Source organism: Talpa occidentalis, unplaced genomic scaffold (assembly GCF_014898055.3).
Source record: "Talpa occidentalis isolate TD23 unplaced genomic scaffold, MPIMG_talOcc4v2.1 talOcc4.3, whole genome shotgun sequence".
Classification (NCBI taxonomy): domain Eukaryota; kingdom Metazoa; phylum Chordata; class Mammalia; order Eulipotyphla; family Talpidae; genus Talpa; species Talpa occidentalis.
In genome coordinates this window covers 129,420,231-129,444,799 of record NW_023603184.1, presented here as the reverse complement: position 1 = coordinate 129,444,799, position 24,569 = coordinate 129,420,231, and the positions used below count along the sequence as shown (strand labels likewise).

General features: G+C 42.5%; 2 protein-coding genes across 15 annotated transcripts in view; one reads left to right on the top strand and one right to left on the bottom strand.

Annotated features, from left to right (window-relative positions):
• PIKFYVE (phosphoinositide kinase, FYVE-type zinc finger containing) overlaps positions 1-1,419 on the bottom strand; it is a 106,701-nt gene extending 105,282 nt beyond the window's left edge. For 9 of the 13 annotated variants that reach the window (XR_008553644.1, XR_008553646.1, XR_008553647.1 and 6 more), the window contains exon 1: positions 1,261-1,382. The gene's annotated coding sequence lies outside the window, so the exon portion shown is untranslated. Of the gene's footprint in view, positions 1-1,260 lie in introns of all 13 variants that reach the window. The other 4 variants (XR_008553643.1, XM_037523945.2, XR_008553645.1 and 1 more) reach the window with 3 other exon arrangements.
• A 5,097-nt stretch (positions 1,420-6,516) lies between these two features.
• On the top strand, positions 6,517-24,224 carry IDH1 (isocitrate dehydrogenase (NADP(+)) 1). 2 transcript variants are annotated; one of them, XM_037523944.2, is made up of 11 exons: positions 6,517-6,654; positions 7,723-7,796; positions 8,737-8,841; positions 9,950-10,087; positions 12,826-13,117; positions 14,938-15,043; positions 16,355-16,532; positions 17,420-17,571; positions 19,800-19,940; positions 20,632-20,794; positions 22,083-24,224. In XM_037523944.2, the coding sequence occupies exons 4-11, from the start codon at positions 9,966-9,968 to the stop codon at positions 22,171-22,173; spliced, it is 1,245 nt and encodes a 414-aa protein (XP_037379841.1). In that variant the 5' UTR covers positions 6,517-6,654; positions 7,723-7,796; positions 8,737-8,841; positions 9,950-9,965; the 3' UTR covers positions 22,174-24,224. The 2 variants fall into 2 exon arrangements, with proteins under 2 accessions (XP_037379841.1, XP_037379840.1); XM_037523943.2 differs by lacking the exon at positions 8,737-8,841 and having other exon boundaries at positions 22,083-24,223.
• Positions 24,225-24,569: the final 345 nt, after the last annotated feature.

Here is a 24,569-nt window from a genome sequence, read left to right as displayed (position 1 = left end):
AGAGAGCTAATCAGGTTTTAAAACTTAGAAAACAAGCCTGATCTGCCACTAAAAAAAAAAAAAAAAACAAAAAACAAATTTAGCAGATGAAAAAATCCAGTGAGTCCAATCAATTCTAAGTATAGCGTTTTTAAAAATATGCAGACCATGCTAATAATGCCGGATAGATGAATACTAGAAATGTTTCGATCAACAAAGATTTTTTTGTTCAATTTTTGATTGACATGCCAACAGATACACTAAAGGAAAAACACAATGATTCATGTTACGCTTCCCAGAAAGAAGAAAATGGGAGGAGACGGGGAAGGAGTCCTGCTCCACAGAAAGGACTAACCTGACCAATCTGTCACAAACCCAAACCCAACTAATAGAAACCAATCACATATTCTGCATGAAACCAAATAGAGTGGGAGATCTGGAGAGCCAAAAATGAAGTTCAAGTTCAAATAAATCATAAATACCTGGCGCAACATACCAAACGACTTTTGCACAAGTCAACCATATCACTAATTTTACAACAGGATGGCTCGATACATCATTTAACAAAACCACACATTCTAACATTTCTCCTATTTCTTCAGGGCCTGAAGAATCATAACCTCTACACTGGGCAGAAGAAGACCCTTCATTCCTAAAAATATCCATCACATTGCACTCTCGTCCTATTTGCTGGGCACCTTCCAAGCAAATGTAAGATAATAATTGTGAAATCCGGTCTCCTCTTCGTGAAACTTTGGAGCACAGGTACAAATGCAATTGTCTCCCAGAGCAGAAGCAAGAATTGAAAGGGGGGTGTGCAGATTTCAAACGCCACTGCCAGTGCTGATTCTGCAGCTCATGAACTTTCTTTTCCAGCCTACGTGTGCACCTCTGACGCTCAGGCTTGGGACCTTATCCCTCGGAGGGAACAGAAACTGGACTGTGCACTTCGAAACAAGTTCAGGTACCAGGCACGAGAGAGAAGCAAGGGAACTTCAAAGGTTTCCCACAAAACCTCTCCCAGAACCTTCCGCCCGACCCCTTCCCCAATCGCCACACAGGGAGCAATCGGGGGGTTCCGGGGGGCCGGCTGACCGTGGGCACAGGTGCCCTGCCCTGCCTGGCCAGCCTCGGCCGCAGCCCGGCCTTCAGCCGCGGTTGTGAAGTCCGGGCGCCCGTCCTCTCCACAGCCGTCCCCCCGCTCCAGCGTCGGGGCTCCCCAAACCGATCTTCTTCCCGCTCCGAGCCCTGGTCCGCGGCGCACCGGGCGCCCACCTTTACCTGCGCCTCCCGCCCGGCCCCGCCGGCCTGGGTCCAGCCCAGTCGCCGCTTCACCGGTGCAGGCGCAGGGAGCCGACCTCGGAGCGCAGCACCGGGCTGCTCGGGCCACCGGCGGTTGAGGCAGGAAGCAAAGCTGCTTACATGGTTGATACGACTTCTTGCTTCCCCCCAAGGCCCCGCCCCCTGTTGATCCTCCCCTCCAATCCTCAACTTTCCTGAGCGAGGCTCCGCCCTCCCCTCCCCGCCCCCCGGACGTTCGGATCAGATGCTCAGACAGAAAGAGTCCAGCCCAGATCGAGTCGACCTGGACTATATGGCCGAGATGAGGCCGCCTCAATCTTCCTGAAGCAACTAAAGCGACTGCGCTCGTGAGCATCACGCGTGCGTGGTCGCTGGGTGGGTGCTGGCTGGACAGCGGTTACCGTAAGTGTTCGATGGTGTGGGCACTCGGAATTTGTTACCGCGCTCAGCGTTCTCACGGACTGGCAGTGACAGGAGCTGGAACACCTGCTAGAAGAGTGAAGACTTATGCAGACGGGTGACTCCACCAATAACCAGACAAATGACCTCAAACCAGTTACTGACTTATTGAGGTCCCAGACACCTATAATATGGGGCTAATAATATGGGGCTAATAGTCCCCACTTCACAGATCATCTTCTGAAGATGAAGTGAAACATTACACTAAGGCATTTGCACGGTGTCTCACCCAGATGGAGTGATGTTAGCTCTACAGCTAGTCTTCTCATCTCCGTTTTGTGTTGCAAAGACTGATGTATATAGAGTTACCAAGTCCCATCTGGTTGGAGCATCAACCATCAACTGTTCCCCCCCTTGTGAGCCTGGTGCTGTTAACTGAAGAAAATATGTCAAGACCTGCCCACAGCAATTGTGCGACTTGACAGGAGCAGTTGGAAGGAGACAAACCCTAAAGTGAGATGTTCTTTTAATTAAATTCTGCACATTGTCTTCATTAAATTCTGCATCCCCTTTTGCTGGAGCGTTTTGAGGAAATCCCTATGGTTCTTCTTGAGCTGCTCCTTTCCGCAGTTGCAGTGGAATAGCAATTCCTGCAGGTTGGTACCCGTACAAATCCCTGACACCACCCAGTTCGGTCGGTTTCTCTCCCATTCCTCACCACAGCTCCCGCGCAGACACCATTCCCCACTGTCATTCTTGTGGGAGCTCATCTACCTGAGTGAAGAGGTGCTGAGCAACATTTCGTTTCATCCACATCTACCCTTGACCTCCCTCCTACTCTCAACTAGGGAGAAAGCAGCCTCTTCTTCACAGCTCAACCCTCCCAGGCCCCTGCCCACCCTCCCCTGTTTCCCCTGGATGCTTATGCCTGATCCTCAACTCTCCTTTTCTATTGACTCTTCCCTCTGTCTCCTTATCTTCCCCCTCAGCCTAAAACCTTGCTCAAGTACCTGCTCTTCCTTTAAAAAAAAAAAAAAAGCAATCACAAAATGTTCCTGCCTGTAATTAGCCCAACATGGTTTCATCAACCTACAACAAAGTACTGTAAAGTACAAATTAGACCTGGAGATCATAGGAACAGGATAGCTCAGCCAAAACCCTAGTGTATGTAGAAACTCCATAGATGGTCTTAAAAGATCATCTGCGATATGCTAAAAATCTTAAGACTCTATTTGAGGTAACATTTGTTTACAAAATTATACATGATGTAGGGGACTAGAGTCACATACATCGCTCCTGGAATGTATGTTACCAAACCACCCGTAGGTCAAAGTACCCAGAGTGCTTTACCCAAGGCCCTTAAGCCCTCTCCTCCCTTTGTTCCCATTCCCAGCTTCCTGCCCCCTCAAGCAGCATAACTTACAACTTATGTAGTCATATTGACAGTTTCTTTTTATTTAGCTTTATCAGTACCTTTTGGTGTTTTTTTTTTCTATATATGATTGAAAGAACCCAGATTTTGTCTTTCTCCTTCTGACTTATTCACTTATTCACTTATTCACTCTAATTCCATCCATGTTGTCACAAATGGCAAGAGTTTTTTTTTTTGTTTGTTTGTTTGTTTTTTAGCTGAGTAGTATTCCATTAACGGATTTAGGGCACATCTATGTACCATATCTTCTTAATCCACTGTTCTGTCCATGGGCATTTGGTTTCCATAATTTGGCTATTGTAAATGGTGCTGCAATGAACATAAGAGTGCATATTTCCTTTTGAATTAGTGATTTTTTATTCTTTAGTAGAGACACCTGGGCGTGGAATTGCTGGATCATGTGGTATATCTACTTTTAATATTTCAAGGAAATTCCATACTATTTCCTATAGGGACTAAATCAGTCTACATTCCCACCAACAGTATGTGAGAGTTCGTTTTTCTCCACTTTCTCATCAGCATTTGTTGCTTCTGGGTTTTCTTTGTTTTTGACATGGGCCATTCTCACCAGGGTGGGATGGTATCTCATTGTGGTAATAGTTTGTACTTCCCTGATAGGTGATATTGAGCATTTTTTCATGTGTCTGTTGGCTGATTGTCTTTTTTTTTTTTTTTTGAGAAGTGTCGATTTAGCTCTTCTATGCAGTTTTTTCATTTTGTTCTTTGCTTTCTTTTTGTTGAGTTATTATAAGTTCTTTGTAGATCTTAGACATTAGCCTCTTGTCAGATGTTATGTTTTGTGTTCACTATGGTCTCTTTTCCTTTTAATGATAGTTTCTTTCACTGCATAAAAGCTTTTTAACTTGCTGGCGTACCCTTCATTTATTTTTGCTTTTGTTTTCCTTATAGTTGGTGTTGGGTCACCAAACACATCCCTGAAGTCAAGATCGTGGCATTAATGTTTTGCCTATGTTTTTGTCTATGTACTTTATGGTTTCTGGTCTTTTTATTTTATTTATTTTTTTTTAAGATTTATTTATGCATACAAGAGCTGGGCACAGGCCATTTGTGCAGGAGGGTGAGAGTATTCACCAGAGACAGAGCAGGGAACAGAACAGGCAGACTGACTGAAATACACTGCTGAGGGGAGCAGCGGGCCAGGCAGGAGAGGTCTGCGGCGCCATGCCGATATCTGCGATGGCCGGGATGGAACCCGTGCTGCAGAGGCTGCGGACAGCTTCACCGGGCTGCACTCAACCGCCTGTGCCACCAGGGAGGGCCTGTTTCTGGTCTTACATCCAAATTTTTAATTCATTTTGAGTTAATTTTTATCTGTGGTGTGAGTGGTTGTTTCATTTTTCTGCATGTGGCTGTCAGTTCTCCCAGCACCATTTGTTGAAGAGATTTTCCTTTCTCCACTGTATACTCCTGGCTCCTTTGTTGTAGATTAACTGTCCATATACCTGTGTGTTTATTTCTGGGTTCTCAGTTCTATTCCATTGCTGTTACAGGATCTGGCAGGGTGCAGCAAGGTCTGCTGCTTCTGGATCCAGGGCCAGTGGCACTCAGGGCACAAAATCTTACCAAGTCCTGCCACCACCCACCACTGGGGGGCATTGTGCAGTGCAAGCCTCCCACAGTGTGCAGTCTGGCCTCCGGGATAATTGCGGTCCACAGCTCAAAGGAGAAGTTGTGGACTCCAAGTGCCCAAGTCCCTATTCAAGCCTCCTACAAAACTAGTCAGTCTGCTCCACCCTTCGCTCAGGACTTCCCAGGTGGAGTTCAGACCAAGGCACTGTGCAAAGTAGGGCCCTCTGTAATGTTGTTAGGACGTCTGGGGGCAGAGTTTGCTCATCCTGGCAGGCTTACTTTATGTCCAATCTGGGAGGCCCAGCCAGGCACTCCCAGGGCTGGGGAATGCAGGGCTTAGGTGCATTGGGCCACTTCAAAAGTAATAGTACATCAATTCTAGGAATACCCTTTTTTTTTTTTTTTTTTTTTTGATGAAAAGGGTATACCTATGTTACTGACTCAGGAAACCTTGTTTTCGATACTGAGACTTCCATAAACATCTTTTCTCCCACATCAGCCTTCAGGCAGATTTGTAGCCCATCTCTAGTGGTCTTGAGGACTTGATGGAATACATTTTGTGGCTAAATGCATATTATTCCTGTATGTATATTTTACTGTATTTATTCTTTTTCCTCACCTATATTTAACATCTTTTATCATGATAGGCTGCCCTAAATCCTTACTGGAACAAGAATGAGTATAACTACATCTAGTAGTGGAAGGGGTAATAAGCAATGTGAGCCCAATTTTACCATCTCAGCTGACTTTGAGTCTCAGATTACAGAAGAAAATAAAAGCTCACGGACCTCTATTATCATTTCTACAGAAATAATAGAGGTGACTGCTACTTTCCGTTATTCCACCTCAAAAAATCAACAAGTCTCTCCAGCAAAATACTAGTGCCCCCTAGAGTCCAACATGCACCTTGCTTTTATCGTTAAAAAGCAATTGTAGTGACCCGAAGCTACGGATAAATTTTAAAAATAAATTTGGGGGCAGTGAATCCTGAACAGCAATATAAAAGCATGCCACTATCCTACAAATCACAAACGAAAATCCTCGCCGTTCCCCGCACCAAGAGCAAGGAATATACAAAAAAAAAAAAATCCGGCAGGTGTCTTATCTTTTTAAATCGCTGTTTTATAAGACTCCATCTCTTAAGTGCAGCTTCCCAGGAACCCAGATAATTATTTCCTCATTATATTTATCTTTTAATGCAAGGGCCGATGGTGTTTTATAGAATGCAGCAGTGATTGCAATGAAAGGTACAGAAGCTTTCAAAACCTAGTCATTAAAGGTGGTGGAATTTATTCACTGCAGCTCGCCTGTTCTGACACCGCCACCCCGAGCTCGGAGCTGCAGGGGGCAGTCCCGGGGGGGCGGCCTCTCTAGCCCCGAGCCCTCGTCCACCCGCGGGAAGCGCGCCCCAGTCTACCCCACATTCGGGGCACGCCCTGGAGGGGAGAGTCCGGGGCGTTCGACTCCCGTTTGCCTTTGCTGCGACCTGGAACCTTATATCCCGCAGGGTCCCGGGTTGTTTCGAGGCCCCCGGCGCCCCCGCAGGGCGTGTCCCAGGCCCGGCCTGCAGGGGGCATCCGCGTCCCTCCGCCGCGGACCCGGGGCAGAGACAGGCAGCGCCCAGCCCCTTCCCCCTGCGCCTGCGCACGGACTCCGCCCCTGTTCGGGACACGCCCCTCAACCAGGCCACGCCCACCTCGAAGAGCGCGATTGGCGGCGCGGCGGGGGCGGGGCCCTGGGAGGTGGGCTGAGGGGGCTGGGCCCGGGAGGGGACAAAAGCTGGGAGGCCGCGAGGCCCCGCCCCGCGCCGGCCCCTGGATTCCGGGAGCGGCGTAGTCAGAGCCGCAGCAACCGCTCGGGCCCCGCTGCGACTGCGGGCGACGGCTCTGGGGAGCCTGAGCGTGTGTGCGGCTGCGGCGCGCGGGTCTTCACCGGCGCACCTTCCCCTGCAGGTAGCTGCGGCTCCACACGGCGTCTCCGGCTCCTGGCTTTTAGGGGGGCCCTCAGGGGGCTAGGCGGGGCTGGGGAAGAGGAGGGACGCCCGGTCTCGGGTGTGCAGAGGGGAACTTAGGGGCTATTGGGGCGTCTGGGAAGAGGGGCGTGGGAAGGCGAAAGGAGGGGGCCAGAGCATGGGGGTGGACGGCCCGCGCCGGACTCGCGGGGTGACCCCGGGCGGCGGGGAGCTGCAGGCAGCGAGCCCTGGAAGCCCCGTCCGCGCAGAGAGAGGAGCTGCGGGCGCTGCGGGGCTCGCAGCAGACGGGCCTGCGTGGACGGGACGGGGACCTGTGGCAGTGGGCGCTGGAGGCAGGGAAAGGTGGACGCCCAGGACTTGGGCGAATGCAGCTCACGAGCTCGGCCTGCAGGGGGACGCGGCCGCCGGGGCGGGGGGCCTGCAGGGGCGGGCCTCGGGGCTGGCCTGAGGGTGCGGACCCGGCCTCCGGGTGGCCGGCGCGAGGGGCGGGCGGTGGAGGAGCGCCTCCGCCCACTATCTCTCCGCCATCGGGATCTCCAGTTCTGGGGGAGGCGTTCCCGTGCCGCCTGTGGGAGTCGGGGTTTAAAGGTCCCGGCATGCGACATCATGGGGCGGGCCTGCAGACCTGGAAGGAGGGTCTGCATTAGGTCTTGCATTAGGTTTTGCATTAGGTTTTGCATTAGGACTGGACGGGGGCCAGCTTGGGTTGCAGCCCTCTTGCAACCCAAGGACGGCTGCGGGCCAGCAGCCTGCTGGTCACTGCGACCTAAGGGCGTGCAAACCCCAAGACCAGCTAACGGACGACCAACTGGGAATGCGCCCACAGACGCACCCTCCTGTGTGTGCAAGCAGAGGTATTTGTGCTCCCGTGACCTTTATTTGGAACTTGACTTCGGACCTAATACTGCACTTTGACCCTCTGGGCACGCTCACCGCTGTATTTTAAACCAGATAAATCGGGCTGTCTGGCCGGTCTTAAAAACATGTGCATTCTCCTGACAGGTGTTTTATGTGTTATCTTTCTGTTCCTCGTTTGTTTTGTCTTTAGGCGATAAACTGCACTCAGCTGAGTCTGCAAGATTAAGAGGAGTTGGAGTGATTAGAAGTTGATTCTCTGCAAAAGTGAGAATTAGCAATTTCTCCCTTTCTGTTCTTTCTTTGATGTGGCAATACTGCTTTTAGTTGGCCTTGGAAGTCTTAGAGGAAGGGAGTAGGTCAAATATATTTTCAGAATAATTTGCAACTGGTGCCTTGTTTCTTTCAGTTCATTGTCTTACTGGCTGGAGACAATTTTTTGCCCAGAAATTATTGTAGTTCGGGAACTCAGTAACAACAACAACAACAAAAGTGGCTTAAAATTTGGTTGATAAAAATTAACTAGGATCAGCGGCTTCATTTTCTTAGTCCAGATTTGTTTTCTGGAATTGCACGAGTGTGTCAGGAGATTGGAATTCAGCTGATTTCAGACTAAATGAACGGCCCTGTTGGTAAAGTCCTTCTTTCTGAAGTTAGGGTTGGGGTGGAAACAAAAAATCAGAGGGACAAAGTTACAGAAGTGAATCCACTGGGGCCTAAAGCCCATCCCACAGAATTCAAATCTAGAAGAACTTAGCAAGGGTAGTCAATGAAACTTCGTTTTGTTTAAAAGGTGGTAAAATGTTAATGGATAAGTTGTGAGGAAAACCTGAAATATTTCATTTATCTTACTGCAGGTAATATGTTTGCTCCAACTGAGAAGGAAATAACCAAAAAAATATAGTCATTCAGTATTGAAATTTCAAGTATGGCACGTGACCCCCAATTGAGTATATTTGCTATCAAGAAAAAATAGCCAAGTCATAATTCTTGCATAACACTATGTAGGAATATGGGCCTCGGAAATGTAGTATCGAGACCAAGTTAAGTTTGCTGCTGCTTTATTTGTTTTAAATACATAAGATGTGGCAATGGCATCTGCACAACTGAGTCATATGCTTTCAGCTGTACTGTAAATTTTATTTGAAATTACGAATGGGAAGTAATTGACTCATTCACACCAGTTTATTTACTTCTTTCTTTCTAGTTTAGTTCCAGATGGTTCCCCAGTAATGGTCTAGAGAACTTCCTAATGCAAGATTCTAGAATTAGGGGATTAGGAATATATCCTGGTTTGTCACAAGGAACTGAGGTTCGTAGTTTACTAATCATTTTTTTCATATCAAGGCCAAATTACTGTAGCTCAAATTTTTTCAAAAGGGATAGTTTACAGGATTCTTACATAATAATTTTTTCAGCCTCAGCTTTTCCAGGCCTCAGCTATGATTTAAGGGAATGAAGGCAGTTTGTAGTTGTGTTGCTGAAAAAGTTTGCATTAGAGAGAACGGAAACTTTAGCCGTCTCAGGGCCTCCTCTACCTCTCAGGGAGCAAACATAGAACATGGGTTTCCTTTCAGCCTCATAGTTTTGCTTCTTCCAAAGGATCAACCCCTCCCCTTTCTGGGAATCAGACTGATTTCTGTTTGCTGCCCTGTACACCACTCCTCAAAATGACAACCTGTCCCACCCACCGACAGCTTTTCTTTGCCAAACCAACAGCCAGAAGAACAATCTAGGAATTGGGATACTGAGGAAGAGGACAGGGACATGCTTGGGGCTTGGAAAGTGACCCGTCTATATACAGATTTCTGTAGTTAAGAAATCACTTTTGTATTTAGCTTTACATCCCTGATATACATTATTGTCTCTAGGAAATTCACCATGATTTCTTTATCTTTCACTGTAGCCTTAAGTTCCCTTAAACGTGGGTCATAAGAACTTGTTGAATCTCCTAAGGATAGTTATTTTAACCAAAACAACCTCTTCAAAGAGAAAAAATACTAGTTTTTGACATTCTGTTTCTCTTCCAGTTAAGTAGAAGTATTCAAATAAAATGATATTGTAGAAATATCTCATTTTGTGAGACAGACCAGCAGTCAAGAATAGTAATTATGTTATTAAGGACATTTTAACCCCATACTTTAGCAGAATGGCCTTAAGAAAGTTATCTTTTTAATCAAATGAAATGGAAAAATGATTTCCATTTTTCAAGACTGTTATGAACACTGACTCAGAAACCACATACAAAGCATGTACAATGCTGTATATAAAGAACATGCTCAATTCTAATGGTAAATGTAATTGTTATGATTAGCTTTTTATGTAGTCATGTTACATGAATTATTTCACAGAATAGTTTGTATTTTGTTTTTACACTATAATGAAATAAAACTTGTGTCTTATCTTTTTTCTTTTTAAAGGTTTATTGAAGTCAAAATGTCTCAAAAAATCCGTGGTGGTTCTGTGGTAGAGATGCAAGGAGATGAAATGACAAGAATCATTTGGGAATTAATTAAGGAAAAACTCATTTTCCCCTATGTGGAATTGGACCTGCACAGGTGAATGAACTACTCCTTCAAGTAGCCAAATCAAAAATTATAGTCTTAACGGATTTTAGGGTAATACGCTGGATTTTTTTTTTTTTTAAGATTTTATTTATTTATTTATTTATACAAGCACTGGGTACAGTCAGAAGCGCAGGAGGGTGAGAGAATTCACCAGAGCGGGGAACAGAACAGGCAGACTGACGAAATACACTGCTGAGGGGAGCAGCGGGCCAGGCAGGAGAAGTCTGTCGCACCATGTGGGACCCTCGCTGGCAGCCGGAGATGGAACCGGTGCTGCAGAGGCTGCGAGCAGCTTCATAGCCCAGCACTCAACCGCTGTGCCACTAGGGAAGGCCCTACACTGGATTTTTATATAGACATTGCTGTATTTTATGAATAGAGCTTTTGTGGAGGGATGCCTAAATAAATGGTCTATTTTAATTTTGTTAGGAAAACTGGACTTTTTGTTGTTCAGAAGAGAATTATGATGAAAACAAAGTGATTCTCACTTCTTTCCAAGCCTCTATTTCCTGTGAAGGTTTTCATGTGATAAATCAGTAGCCAGGAGTAACACAAAGTATTTGTTGAAGTGAAAATAGTAGAGGTACATCCTCTATTAAATCAGTGAAGTAAATATATAAACATAATTCGTCTTTTCAAGGTCTACTTTCTAGCACTCTGCTTAACTAATCAATGGACCTTACCCCCTTTTCATTCCTTGCCTTTGCCTTTTTTCTCCAATCATAACAGAAAAAAACCTTAGAGTTATTTAATCCAATGCGCACGTTTCAGTAGAAGTTCCTTTAAACCATTTTTATCCTAGAGACTTGAACGATTGCCTCATATTTAAAGTGTTTGGAGACAGATACAAACTTCCAATGGAATTCTTTCATCTTTCAGTCCTGTGTTTTTCATAAATTTGCTCATGATTTTTATATATTTGAACTAGATAGGGACAGGATTTTTGCAAGGGTGAAGTGGCTGAAGACTGGCATGGTAAAATGTTGAACAACATACTCCAGGCAAATTATTGGCAATTCTAAGTGTGTTTGCCTTAACCCAGAATTATTGGTCAGGCTGTGTGCTGAGGACTTAGCATTTACTTGGGTGTAGACTTTTAATTCACATAGTCTCATTAGACACTGTAATTATTCTAAACTGAAGCTATTAATAATAACTATTACAACCATGAGAAGCAAATACCTACAGAGATTAACCAGACATATAGGAAACAAAGCATCAGAACATCATTCAGGTGAGTTAAAGGTGCATTTTACAAATATCCTCCTGTGTCATTTGTCTACAGGACAATAATGAGTTTACGGCATTCTTGACAGTTTAATAGCAGCAGAGATGCTTTGGGAGTCCTTCACCTACAAGTCTAGGGAATTCTAAAGGACAGTCATCAGGCCAGAAGGAAAAGTACTGGGTACAGCCCAAAGACTGTTTGGAGGCTCAAACAAGCTTTAAATTGTTATTATATGACTGATTCTTTTTGAGGGATGTGAAGTGAGTCCTTTGTTTTGTTCCTGTAGATAGTACCCCAAGCTATTTATCTGTTCTATTTTCTTAGAAATGTTAAAAAGAGAAGTAAAAAATCCACTCTTTTGCTGATAGGTTCTTCTGATAAAAATTGATTTCTATGAAGTGAAAATTGATCACACTGCTTACTGGATTGGGCAGTTGTCGGTATTCAACATTTCCTATGCCAGAAGAAAAGAGAGTCAGTGGCTTTATTTAATTGATAGGAATTAGCTAGGTTGAAGCAGTATGGAATTATTTATTTGGAAAATCATCAAGATTGTTATCCTTATATTTGCATCCTGATTTAGGATATCTAAAGAAAGGAATATACAAGAACTAAAAAGTAAATGTAGAGACTTAATAGCTTAGCAGATTTTGATGGCGAAAAACTTTTTAACAAATCAAAGTAGTATATTACTGGTTTGTTTTTCCTGCTTTTTTACTTAAAGTATTATATTCTTTTATATATTATGTACTTTAAATAAAAACCTCACAGTCATTTTCTGTGCTCCATGGGCAAACAATACTCACTTTAGCTTTGAATACCCTGCAGAGTAGATGTTAGTATATATTAAGCCATAACCTTCTGGGGTATATAAAACCATTGGTGGATTTCCTTACAAATCCAAGTAAACTATGGGCTTCATTCCAGGACAAATAGACTTGCCCAAGAATGAAGAAAAGATTCATCAGATGGCTAACTAGCATTCATGGAGGAGTCATTAGCATTTCTGGCGCTTCAAACTGACACGTCTGTCCCATCTATAACTCCCACCACTTTAATGCCAAAATACAAAGTCCTTTAAATCCTCTGATCCTTTTATTTTTAGAGCACAATATTTACTAAGGGAAAAATATATTGGTGTTTAGTCTTACATTCTACACTAATTATATGGAAGGAAGTTTGCAGGGGAGTTGTTCATGTGCTGTTAGGCCTCTGTGATGAAGAATCAGTAAAGGGGCAGTGCACAATGGTTGCCTTTCAGTGACCTTCCCGATAGCTTCCCACGGCACTGCAGCCTCTCTTTGGCAGTTTTTAATTGGCAGCCACCTTCCTTGTCCATAGTGCACCAAGGCTAGATTTAGGCATATGGAGCTTTTACTTTTGCAGTGCACACTCTGCATGCCATCACCATTCACGGGATGATACATGGTGATAGAATGCAGCACCCTCAGTCATCTATCAGCTTGCCTGGAGAGTCATGCTTACAATGTTTCCCTCCCAGCTATGATTTAGGAATAGAGAATCGTGATGCCACCAATGACCAGGTCACCAAGGATGCTGCAGAAGCTATAAAGAAGTATAATGTTGGTGTCAAGTGTGCTACCATCACCCCCGATGAGAAGAGAGTTGAGGAGTTCAAATTGAAGCAAATGTGGAAATCACCAAATGGCACCATCCGAAATATTCTGGGTGGCACTGTCTTCAGGGAGGCCATTATCTGCAAAAATATCCCCCGGCTTGTGAGCGGATGGGTAAAACCCATTATCATAGGCCGACATGCTTATGGGGACCAAGTAAGTTGTGTTAGCAAAATTTGATGTGCCATATTCTTTTTCATTGTCTTGGCTGCCCAGCAGATCTGATTTATATGGGTTTTCTTCTTCTGGTATCTACTCTGATTAAGCAAGGTGCAAAATGGAGAAATGCATGTTTGTATGTTGGTATATTTGCATAAATTTTGATAAAAGTAAATATAGATAAGCTCACAAATAAGCCCCTGTCTCAACACCAAGGAATTTTTTCAGGCATATTTTTTTCTTCCTTCATCATCTTATTAGTGTAAGTCAGCTGCTATTGCTTTTTTTGTATAGGTAATTTCAGGTGGTTTATTCAGCCAAATCAGTGGTTCTCAGCCCCAGCTGTACAATAGGATTCCATTATGGGTTTGTGTGTGTGTGTGTGTGTGTGTGTGTTTGATTGGCTTTAAAAAAAAAAAAAAATGTTTCTTTGTTTTAATTCCATTGCCTAACTCCCTCCTACACTAATTGAATCTGAATTCCATGATGTGTAGGCATTTTAAATCTCCCCAGGTGATCCTAGTGTGCAGACAGCACTGAGAACCACCAAAGATTATATTAAGCATCATAACTTCATGCATAAAAAAAGAAAAATTGACTCAATAGTTGAAAGTAGTTCATTTAAAACATTCCTTTTCTGCTTGAAAAACTAAAAAGTATAGTTTTGTGTTTCTGTCTAAGTACTCTCGTTGTCAAATTAAGCATCAAGTTGGCAACTAAACAAAAAATTCCATATTGTAACTGAGAAGCATTTATGGTGCTTTGCTGCCTTCTTTCTTCTCTTGAGATATGGGAATAAATTGCCACCCATTGTGAAGGAGTTCATATGTCAGATATGAGCTGCATAGAATATTTAATCTTCCCATTCTCTGACAATGCTTGCCAGCTGTCATTAATACTACTTCACACAAATATAAAGAAATGATGTGGCTGGCATTTACTAGTACCTGACTCTGAAACCATTCTAATCTAAGTCATTGAAGAAGTACAATGCAGCAAAGATTTACAGATGCCCTGTTGTGGGCCAGGCACACATTTCCACTAGAGTAGCCCATGCCCATGGGATAAGTGGCTGTCCTTGGATGACCCTATCTTCAAGGTCATCAACCTGTCATAGCTGTTTGAGAACGAACGATTGCTTATGTTGACGCATCCTGAGCCTGAAGTTAATAGTGATGATAACCAAGAAGACACTGAACCCTGAAGATCCAAGGACCAGATCCCAGATCTTCTAACATTGATGCATGATTTCCTCTACATCACGGTCCTTCCCTTTTAAGATTTACCTAAGAGTCGAGTGAGATAATGAGATGATGCAAGTGAATTGCTTATAGCATGTGTCTTGTATAACAAAGACAAAGCCTTAGTTCTCTCATCATCATCTGCAATGCTGCAACTACTATATTATCATCCCTCTATACGAAGACTTCTTGACCTCCAAAGTCACTCCTCTTTCCCTGGAATCCTAGAGCATTTTTAACCTATGCTCCCTTTACGGTTGAAAGATTTTATATTGCTGCTTCTCACTTATGTATGTCTTTTTCAGGTTGTAAACTTCCTAAGGGAAGATATGTTACTGCTTCTCCCTATCAGTGCTCATAATACTGTCCTGTACGTGGTAGACACCCAGTAAACTGATTTTTTAATTTCCAGTTTTGGAAACTGTCAGTCTCTTCATTCCCATCTTGAAGATCAAACCATACTGCCCTGTTTGTCTATGTGTCTTTCATCTCTATATTCTGTGATCTTCTCTACATCCTTGTAATTCCTGTTAGGATAGCTTTGTTTCATTGTTTTTCCCCTCCCCCCCACCTCAGTACAGAGCAACCGATTTTGTTGTTCCTGGGCCTGGTAAAGTGGAGATAACCTACACACCAAGTGATGGATCCCCAAAACAGACATACATAGTACATAACTTTGAAGGTATGTATAAGTCCATCGTGTGCTACGTCTTTGATTTTTTCCCCCACAGGTCAATTAAATAACATTATTAATGACTTTAAAATTAGTTGTGTGATTGCCGAAAAGTATGACGTGAATCTACAACATTTCTGAGGGACCCAAAATCTAACATAAGAAGATAGTTGGTTTTCATGTCTCCCTATAGCATGGATAAAACACAAATGGGACAGAACACTTCACTGGCAATGAATATAGACCAAAAAAGTAGATAATTATATACTTCTCTCAAAACATGAGGGAAGGTTGGCAGGAATCTGTGGTGCAGAATTATATAAATTATATAATTATATGACATATAAATTCAACATTAATAGCTACAAGTCACCTGTCTTGTAATCTTGCTTTTTGCTCTAGTAAGGTGTGTATTTGAAATGCTTGTGTTGTCTATTTGCTGACATTTTCTTCTGCCCTTCTGAGTATTTATTTTGTGACAGTGTAATGTTTGTTCTTTGCCTTTTCTTTCCCACTGTCCTGCTGCTTCAAAGGCCTGTTATGGCAAATCCCACCCAAACATTGTTGAAAGAACAGAGGACCCTCTGTTCTCTGCCGAAGTTGTTTAAAGTAATGACCCAAACAAACTCTTGAAACTTACCTGGCTTTTGTTTTCTTTGCTTCTTCTATATCACATCATTTTAATAAAATCTAGTTCTGCCGGTTTCAGCTTTATTCACTGGCTAAGCTCACATTGGCCCTGGGCCATGGCATGAATTCAAGATCTGACTCTGAGTAATAACAGAGTTCAACTAATAGAGTTATGAAATGCCAGTGATTTCATGTAATGTAATTATTTCTAATAATGGCAGTAGGAACTTTCCATATCCTCCAGAAAATTATAAGAATTTCCATTCAGTAACCAAAATGCAAATTTTTCACAGTAGCTGAGGATGGAATACACATTTAGGATAGAAAATACATGTCTGAAATTTTAAAAGTATGAAAAGACAGTTTAAAAATGATTCACTCCAGTGTCGTTCTGGTCATATTGGTACTTATAGGTGTTGCACTATCTTCAGGACCCATCAGACCCTGTTTTTCCATTTCTCTGGCCCTTTCAAAACAAGCAAGAATGTCCTTATTTAGAGCTGACTTGCCTCCTGTTTTGTGCCTCAGGAACTCATGGGATTTTCCAGGTGGAAAGATTGGCTGGATCTTTTGGAAACCTGGGCTCAGATGTGGGAGCTGGGGTTGGGTTTTGGTGCCATGTGGATATAGACTTGTTGCAGCTAAACCCCACTTGCCTTTTCTCCTTTTTCTGTCATTGGTGCTGTCCAGATGGTGGTGGTGTTGCCATGGGGATGTACAATCAAGATAAGTCAATTGAAGATTTTGCACACAGTTCTTTCCAGATGGCTCTGTCTAAGAGTTGGCCATTGTATCTGAGCACCAAGAACACTATTCTGAAGAAATATGATGGACGTTTTAAAGATATCTTTCAAGACATATATGACAAGTAACTATAGTTCTTTTTTTCTTAAGTAAGCTAGTATTTATAGTGTAGAATTTATTTCCTTACCCATGTGTGAGACACATTAAGTGAAAATTGTCGCTGGCTTTTTAAAGATGAAGGCATACTGAGATTTAGCAAGAGTGGAACAAAATCACTCGAATTTTTTTTAGAGTAAATGTGTTCTCAAGGAGGATCCCACTTTTATTTATTTCAGAGCCAGAATTGTTTGTTTGAATCAAGGTTCCTGTTAGTGACAGAGAGTTCTAATTTTTGAAGTATATGACTTTTGATTGGATCCATGTCCCTTCTCTCTTAAACCCATGGGTGTGATTTAAAACTCTGCTTTAGTGTAGGCACTTGAACTTCAATCAACATTTGTTATAACTTTGGGTTCCATGACAGTGAGCATGTGTTAACTTTTAAAATGGTGTAACTCCATTTTAGATGTAAGTGTTCAATCTGGGACACAGATTTTAGGTAATTTTTATCAGGTATTTTAATTCCTCTTTCCACTCCCCATCTATAAAAAGTATAGAAGCTGTCCTAGTTTCTTTACCAATACCACACAATACAGTAGTCTTTTCCCCCTTATGACATTGTTAAACTCTCACACATCTGATCAGCAGTAAGTTGACACTATACAGTAGTACGTGGGACACTCTACTGTCTCAATTGTTTCTAGCACTTCTACAAAATGGGTTAAATCACCCTTACAGATAGGGTTTCAGCACTAGAAAATGATTGGGCAGGGATTCAAGCTCTTATCTGTCAGATTCCCAAGTTTGTGCTACATCTAGTAAAAAATGCTATTTCCATTCTCACCCCCTTTGGAGAAGCAGATAAAGTCCCTAACAAAACTAGTTTTCTTTTTTCATTCGCTTGTTTCTTAGGCAGTACAAATCCAAGTTTGAAGCCAAAAACATCTGGTACGAGCACCGGCTCATTGATGACATGGTGGCTCAAGCTATGAAATCAGAGGGAGGCTTCATTTGGGCCTGTAAGAACTACGATGGCGACGTGCAGTCGGACTCCGTGGCCCAAGGTAAGGCACTGAAGGACCGTGGAGCGGTGCACATGGCCCATGGCAGGCAGGGCGAGCCACAGTGGTGCTCCAGTTTGGGAAGGGGGTTATATAGCTCTTTGTAAAATCATGAAATTGCAGCATCACAAGGCACTGAGGTCCCTCTTCTCAGCTGACACAGGAGGAAATTAGGCTCAGTCCAGAGAGGTGACTTCATGCAAGGCCACACAGGACATAACTCATTGGGTTTATATGTTAGCAAGAGTTTCTCTCAACCTTTTTCTCCACTTGAAGTTTTAAAGTCTGCAAGAGATAGCCCAACTGCATGATCTGAAAATCACCTCCTCTCCACTCCCATATTTTCCTCTGATGAGGATATAAAAAAAATGCATGTCCTCAGGAAAGGAGGGGTAAAATGAGGGGATTGGGTTGTCTAGTAATCAAGATTTTCCAGGAGCTCATTCTTATGGCAACAGGTACCTGGGCATCATGCCCCATCTGCCCAGTCTTGATAGTTATTCTGATACTACGTTTAACTGTAAACACAAAAGAATGGAGGCCAAGGCTGTTCACAAAAGTTCCAGGAACCAGGGACTTCATGCCAGAGTAAAGACCAAACCAACAGAAATGTTCCCATTCCCGGTGTCCTCAGCACCAAGTTGCCCTTCCAGTTCAGTGTCATTAACTTGAATTGCTCCTGATGACTATTTGCATTGACTTTAATTATGATGCTTTTTCTCAAGAAACACTGCTTTCCCTTCTTTTATGGAATGTTAATCTATCTCTATCTCCAACTCTATTAGATTGAACCTCCACCCATAGATTCACTGGTTAAAGATCACCTGATGTAACATAGGTAGTTGCACAACTCTCTTTCCCCTCCTCTGCTTCTCTGTATCTGCACAATTGTCTGTTCTGGGTGCAGTAGAGGAAGGAGTATTGCTTTGTGATAACTTCTGGTGGGTAGTGAAAACTCCTCCTTGTCATCGGAGTTCTTGGAAAGTGACCCAAATCATGCCAGTGTTTCTACTAGTCCTCATGGCAATAAGAAGAGTCTGGAGAGAACAAATGTAAATTTCAAGTTATGGAGGTACGAATGACTGTGAAATAGCGCGTAAGTGTGGTGTCCAACAGTGCATAAGATGCCTGGAACCAAGACACTCTCTGGGCCAGGCTGTGGATAAATGTCACCTCAAAGCCACTTAACAGGTTAAAAGGCAGGAGATCAGTCCTTACCTTCCTTCCCTAGAGGCATAAACTGCTTTGGACTCAACACAAATACTTCATTTTTGTCCTCTATTTTGACAGTGCTGCTAACTAGTGTCTCAATATTAATAGACAAACTCACCGTAGGTGTGGTCCCAAAGTTCTCTAGCACAATGAGATGAAAGGAGCTAGTAATCTCACACAGAAATTTTATACTTGGACTTAAAGATGAGTAAAACAAATAATGTTTATTTCTTTACTCTCAGACCAAAAAAAGAAAAATAGCATAGCAGACTAATATAAAGTTGCATTATTAACTCCACAGCTATTATTGGGAGGTAGCAAAACAGAGAAAAGTGTTCTTTCAATTTAGTATAGAAGAATAAATAAAAGAAAAATCAATGAAATGGATGTAAAAGTTGTCATGTGGTTCTCTGAATAGGAAACCACAGAATAGAGTTGTTTTATGGGGGCCATTAAAGAGGGTAAGGAAGGCAAGAGGTATGTTGTTGGGTCCATCCCGTCCTGTTTTAACCAGTCTTTTCTTCCCAGTACGGTGAGTGTGTGCAGCTGGATGACAAGAGACAAATCCCATTGATCTCTTTTCTGCAGCAGCAGAACATCTGCCCATAAGAATAGTAATATACTAAGGAATAGGAGTATATATGCTTTTCACGTATGTTCATGAATATGTGCATATTAATCTAATTCTCACATCCACCAATGAAGTAGGTGCTTTCATTGTGCCCATTTTATGAGTAAGGAAGCTGGGCCACAGAAGCTAAGCAGTGACAGAGCTAGGGTGTAGTTCAGGTGGTTGGACTCTGAGCCCTCCTCACGGATCAAGTGACATAAATGAGGAAAAAGTGCAGCCTGTGCAGACTGTGCCTGAGATCAGAAGGGGGATCGCTGCTTTCTGAAAGGCAGGTGCTCCTGTTTGTTGTGTTCACCAAGAAGATTCAGTCCTTTGCTCTCTTCTCTGAGACCCAGTGCTCTGCGTGCAGTGGAACCAAATACTTCCTGCTCTCATGTGTCTCGTGTAGGTTATGGCTCCCTTGGCATGATGACCAGCGTGCTGATTTGTCCAGATGGCAAGACAGTAGAAGCAGAAGCTGCCCACGGGACCGTGACACGTCACTACCGCATGTACCAGAAAGGGCAGGAGACATCCACCAATCCCATTGGTAAGAAGGGGTTTACTGCTGCACTGACTTCTAACTGACTGGTCAGTGCTGCTCTGCAGAGGCCTCAGGCGCCTTCCTCTGCCATTTAATGCTTTGTGTGTAAAATTATTACCCAGCTGATAACATTCTACTGATAAGAGCTGCTTTAATATGCTTCCTGAAATATACATGATATATGCTTTTCCATTTTGTGGGAGAATATAAATTACTGAGAAGAATGCTGTTGCAAGCATGTTTCTTTTCCTCTAGTGCAGTAAAATGTCACATCTGGCTAAGAATCAAAAAGCCACAGAGATAGAGCCTTCTAACCAGGATTCAAGGACAGCACTTTAAAAAGAGATTGCAACTTGGAAAGAGACCAATATAGACAAGAGGTAGAAGAGACTGTGACCTTTTCCAAATTAGCAAATGCCTTAAGCTTCAGTTTCTAGTGCTACACTGTGAAAATGTGCTTTCTTAAAACTAAAGAAGCCCAAAATATTTCCTCCACAAAAATGCAGATTTTTTTTTTTTTTTGAGTCTCTATTTGGTTAAATATTTATAATTTTCCAAAAAGTCTTGTCCCGTGTGGACAGCATCTAATGAAGTCAGCTACCCAAACAAAAAACTTCTATGTCTAGAAACCGTGACTTGTTTTAGGAATCTTTCTAACTGGTACGATTGAAGAGTGCTTCTTTTTTTTTCTTTTTAGCTTCCATTTTTGCCTGGACAAGAGGGTTAGCTCACAGAGCTCAACTTGATAATAATAAAGAGCTTGGCATATTTGCAAAGGCTTTGGAAGATGTCTGTGTTGAGACCATCGAAGCTGGCTTCATGACCAAGGACTTGGCTGCTTGTATTAAAGGTTTACCCAAGTAAGTCTAAGATGCCCCGAACTCTCTGGTCAGATTACTTATCGTTGCTTAGTCTCAAAATATATCAGTGCTTTTTGAAAATACCCAAATGATTACTCATCTAGTACAGGGGTCAGTAAACACTCTTTGTAAATTGTTAATGAGAAACATTTTAAATTTGATAGAACATAAGATCCTCTGAAACACGCCACTATTTAACTTTGTCTCTGTGGCAGGAAAGCAGTCAAAGGTGACAGAGAAGTGAAAGGATGTGGCTGCTTTCCAGTCAAACTCTGTGTCACAACCAGCTGCTGCCTAGATTGGGCCTGTGGCCCAAGCTACAGCTTGCTGACCCCTGATCTAGTTGACAGTCATGGGTGACAGGGTTCCATTTAATTAGAAAATAGTAGACAGAAACAAAGGGTTCCCTGTATTTTTCCATCCCTTTATTTTCTGCAGTTTACAGATAGGAAAAGTAAGCAGCACCAGGATCAGATGTCCTGTTGGGCACAGTCTGTCCCTTAAGTATCTGTAACCAGCTGTTAGGTATGTAGGGTACGGGAATTGACCAGTTTTCTGAGAACATGGCAACCCATATCCAGCTGAATTAGCTGCTAATCAAGACTCCTCCCTCAAAGTCAGAGTTGGTTACAGTGACTCACCTCAAGAAACACTGCTAAAGTTGAACACCAATCTCATGTCCCATTCGTGTGTCCTCAGAGATCTGGTACATCACCATAGTAGAGGTATACCCCATCACTACATCTGTCTTAGCTTAAACTTTCAGCATGAAGCTATATAGTGTTTGCAATCTTTTTAGCAGTGTGGAATCTTTGTAGCCTATATGAATAGACACCTGTCAGCAGTATCATGTTAGCCAATCCATTGTCTTTTGTTTTTCCTTAAGACATTGATAGAGCTGAGAGCATTAAAACTTTTTCGTAAGCACCTGTGACAGTGTGTGGGAATGTGGGTAAAGCATAACTGTAGTGTAGTGACGTTTGTTTTTGTAAGAATGAGGAATAAGAAGTGGGGTGGTTTCCAGCTCCCAGATATTGGTCTGAACTGAAGCTCTGTGATAGTTTCACCCTCAGAGCTTCATGATGAGAAACCTGCATGAATGTATCTGTGGCCAGGCCGCTGCCACTGCAGCGGAACCTGCCTGGAACCCAGGTCAGCCACTTACCATAAATTTGTAGCTTGTTAACATTAATCAAAGGTAAGTAGCATTTCTAGGATTATGACTCTCTTTGATACCAGATCAGAGACAAACTCAATTTCCTTCTTTCCTTTTTTTCTTTCCCATTAGTGTGCAACGTTCTGACTACTTGAATACATTTGAGTTCATGGACAAACTCGGAGAAAACTTGAAAATAAAACTAGCTCAGGCCAAACTTTAAGATCATTCCTCAGCTAAGGAGGATATATGTTTTCTGGTAACTCGGCTCACTGGTTTACATTTTTCTCTATAACACTCAAGGATAAAGCAAAATCAACTTTGTAATTTGTTTGGAAACCAGAGTTTATCTTTTCTATAAGTTTACAGCCTTTTTCTTATACATAGTTATGCCACCTACTTGAACGTGGCAGCAAGTTTTTAAATTTTTATTTTCTATTAGTAGCCTAGGAGTTACTTTAGTGCTCATTCATACTCACTGTCACTTTTTCTCATGTTCTGATACAAATGACCAAAATGAAGAGTGCTTGAAAGGTTTAACTAGAGTCACAAGATCGCTCCCTAACTATGTGGAAAGCAGAGACCCCCTCCCTCTGCCACCTCCCTGGCCAGGATGCTGGGTGGTTTTGGCAGCAGATGTCCCTTGATGTGAGGTAGAGCTACCCCTTGAACTTGTACATGATTTGAAATGAAGAGTGTGGGTGTAACGGAAACACATTGAAGACACAGCAGTCATTTTGTAAAGAGCTCTCCTTGAATGTTTTGAAAATGTTACATATTTTTGAGGCCACTGAAGTATTTAGAATCCAGAATCAATCTCCAGGGCATCGGGGATGTCCTCTGTATTTGTCTTCTCCTCCTGGACAGGTGTGGCCTAAGTATTGTGCTACCCTAGGCAGAATATTTCACCCAAGTGCAATAATATAGCTATACCTTTTATGGACTTTTGCTGGCCCAGTTTATTTCTTTTATATAAATGTGATTTTTTCAGAAGTTGATTTAATACACTAGAACTGTTCTCATCTAACTGTCGATTAAAATTAAGTACTAATGACTCTTCCCCTGCGTTTTTATTTACCAAGTGTCCTTTTGTTGTCAGGTGCTATCCCAGGACTTAGCCATAGGAATTTGATTTTTAGAAGTCTCTGCCTTCATTGAGTAAGTATACAGGCAGATGTGGATCCTATAGTACAAGAGAGAGGACCAAAGACAAAACAAAAGGGGTAGCCATGGAATATTATGAATATTATGTGCTAAAGACTGCTGAAGAATTTAGGGATTGTGGAAGGTGATAGGGAGTTAGTGAAAACTTTAGAAGGGAGAAATAGGATCATATCTTTATTTAAAAAATAGTGCTCTTGGCAGCTTTTGTAAAGAGTAAATGGTAGTCGGGGAAGAGGGAGTGGTGTGGACAAATGAAGGAAGACCAGTTAGAAAGCTATTCAGCTTCAGGTGGGAAATGATGAAGATCTGAACTCTGAGACAATGGCACAGGGAATGGGGAGATCAGGAGCGACCCTGAGAAAAGAAAATTGGGAATTGATGGGCCCCAGGAGATGTGGAGGGAGGGTTCCAACTTTCTGACTCCACATCTGGCAAAAAGTTGGTCTGCGCCCCAGAGTTATCACTATAGGGGACTGAATTTGAAGCATCAAGCAGAGCTTTGATCAAGTTTCAGAGTACGTTGATGGCCATTTTAGCGTCGCACCCAGGAGTCCTTATAGCTGAGCTAGGACTCTTTCTACTGTGCTGTGCCTGAACATTTTTAATTTTGAATGAAAGAAGAAAGCATCACGTGGAACAAAAGGATGGTGTAGAATTGAAGCGTCTTAAGTAGCCCTTCCTGCACTCACAGGCATCCTGGGAGTTGATCATATGAGCATTCGTGGCGACAAAACCATGAACCAGTTAATGTTCTAAAATAATCAGCAGATCAACAGATGCTGACCAATCCATCCAGAGGCTAATGGTTTATTCTGTTTAACAACATCAGGATCAGAATTGTTGACCTGGAAAATGCCTGCTGTTTAGCACAACAATGAAAGCAGCAGGATTCAGGGACAGAGAAGATGAGAACTTCGTACTGAAAATCTCTAAATTATAAGTAGTTTCTTAGGTGGACTCTTTAACTGAAAACATTTCAAATATAATCTTAATGAGAATCACAGCTCCCCTGTATTCTTGCCTGATAATATAAAATCCTCCCAAGACATGCCTAACAAGTGATTTCCTTTCTCCATTTGAATATTAATACAATAAAATTTCTTCCAAATTAAGGATCTTGTCTCTTCCTGTTAAGAAGATTAGAAGGTAACAAAAAATATTAAGGAAGACTTTGTATAAATTTTGTACTTTTATCCTAGTAGAGATTTTATTTCATAGTTTTTTATTTTTAATATTTTGGAAAATGTATCATTCAAACTCTTAATTTCTCTTAAACAAGAAACTTGATCAACTGAATTTAAATGGTATGTCAGACTCTGAAAGAGGTGTCTTGCAGACATTGTGACGTGCTAATAATTTAATTTTGACAATATTTCAAACTTACAAAAAAATGCAAAGAATAGTACAAGGAAATCCCAGAATCTTTGCCAGTTTACTTTGGTACACTTATACATT

Excerpts from the sequence above, each read along its gene's own strand:
- IDH1 (XM_037523944.2), top strand. The coding sequence starts at position 9,966 with ATGTCTCAAAAAATCCGTGGTGGTTCTGTGGTAGAGATGCAAGGAGAT. Across the intron at positions 16,533-17,419 it reads TTTCAAGACATATATGACAA|GCAGTACAAATCCAAGTTTG; the intron begins GTAACTATAGTT and ends CTTGTTTCTTAG. Across the intron at positions 19,941-20,631 it reads GACATCCACCAATCCCATTG|CTTCCATTTTTGCCTGGACA; the intron begins GTAAGAAGGGGT and ends TTTTCTTTTTAG.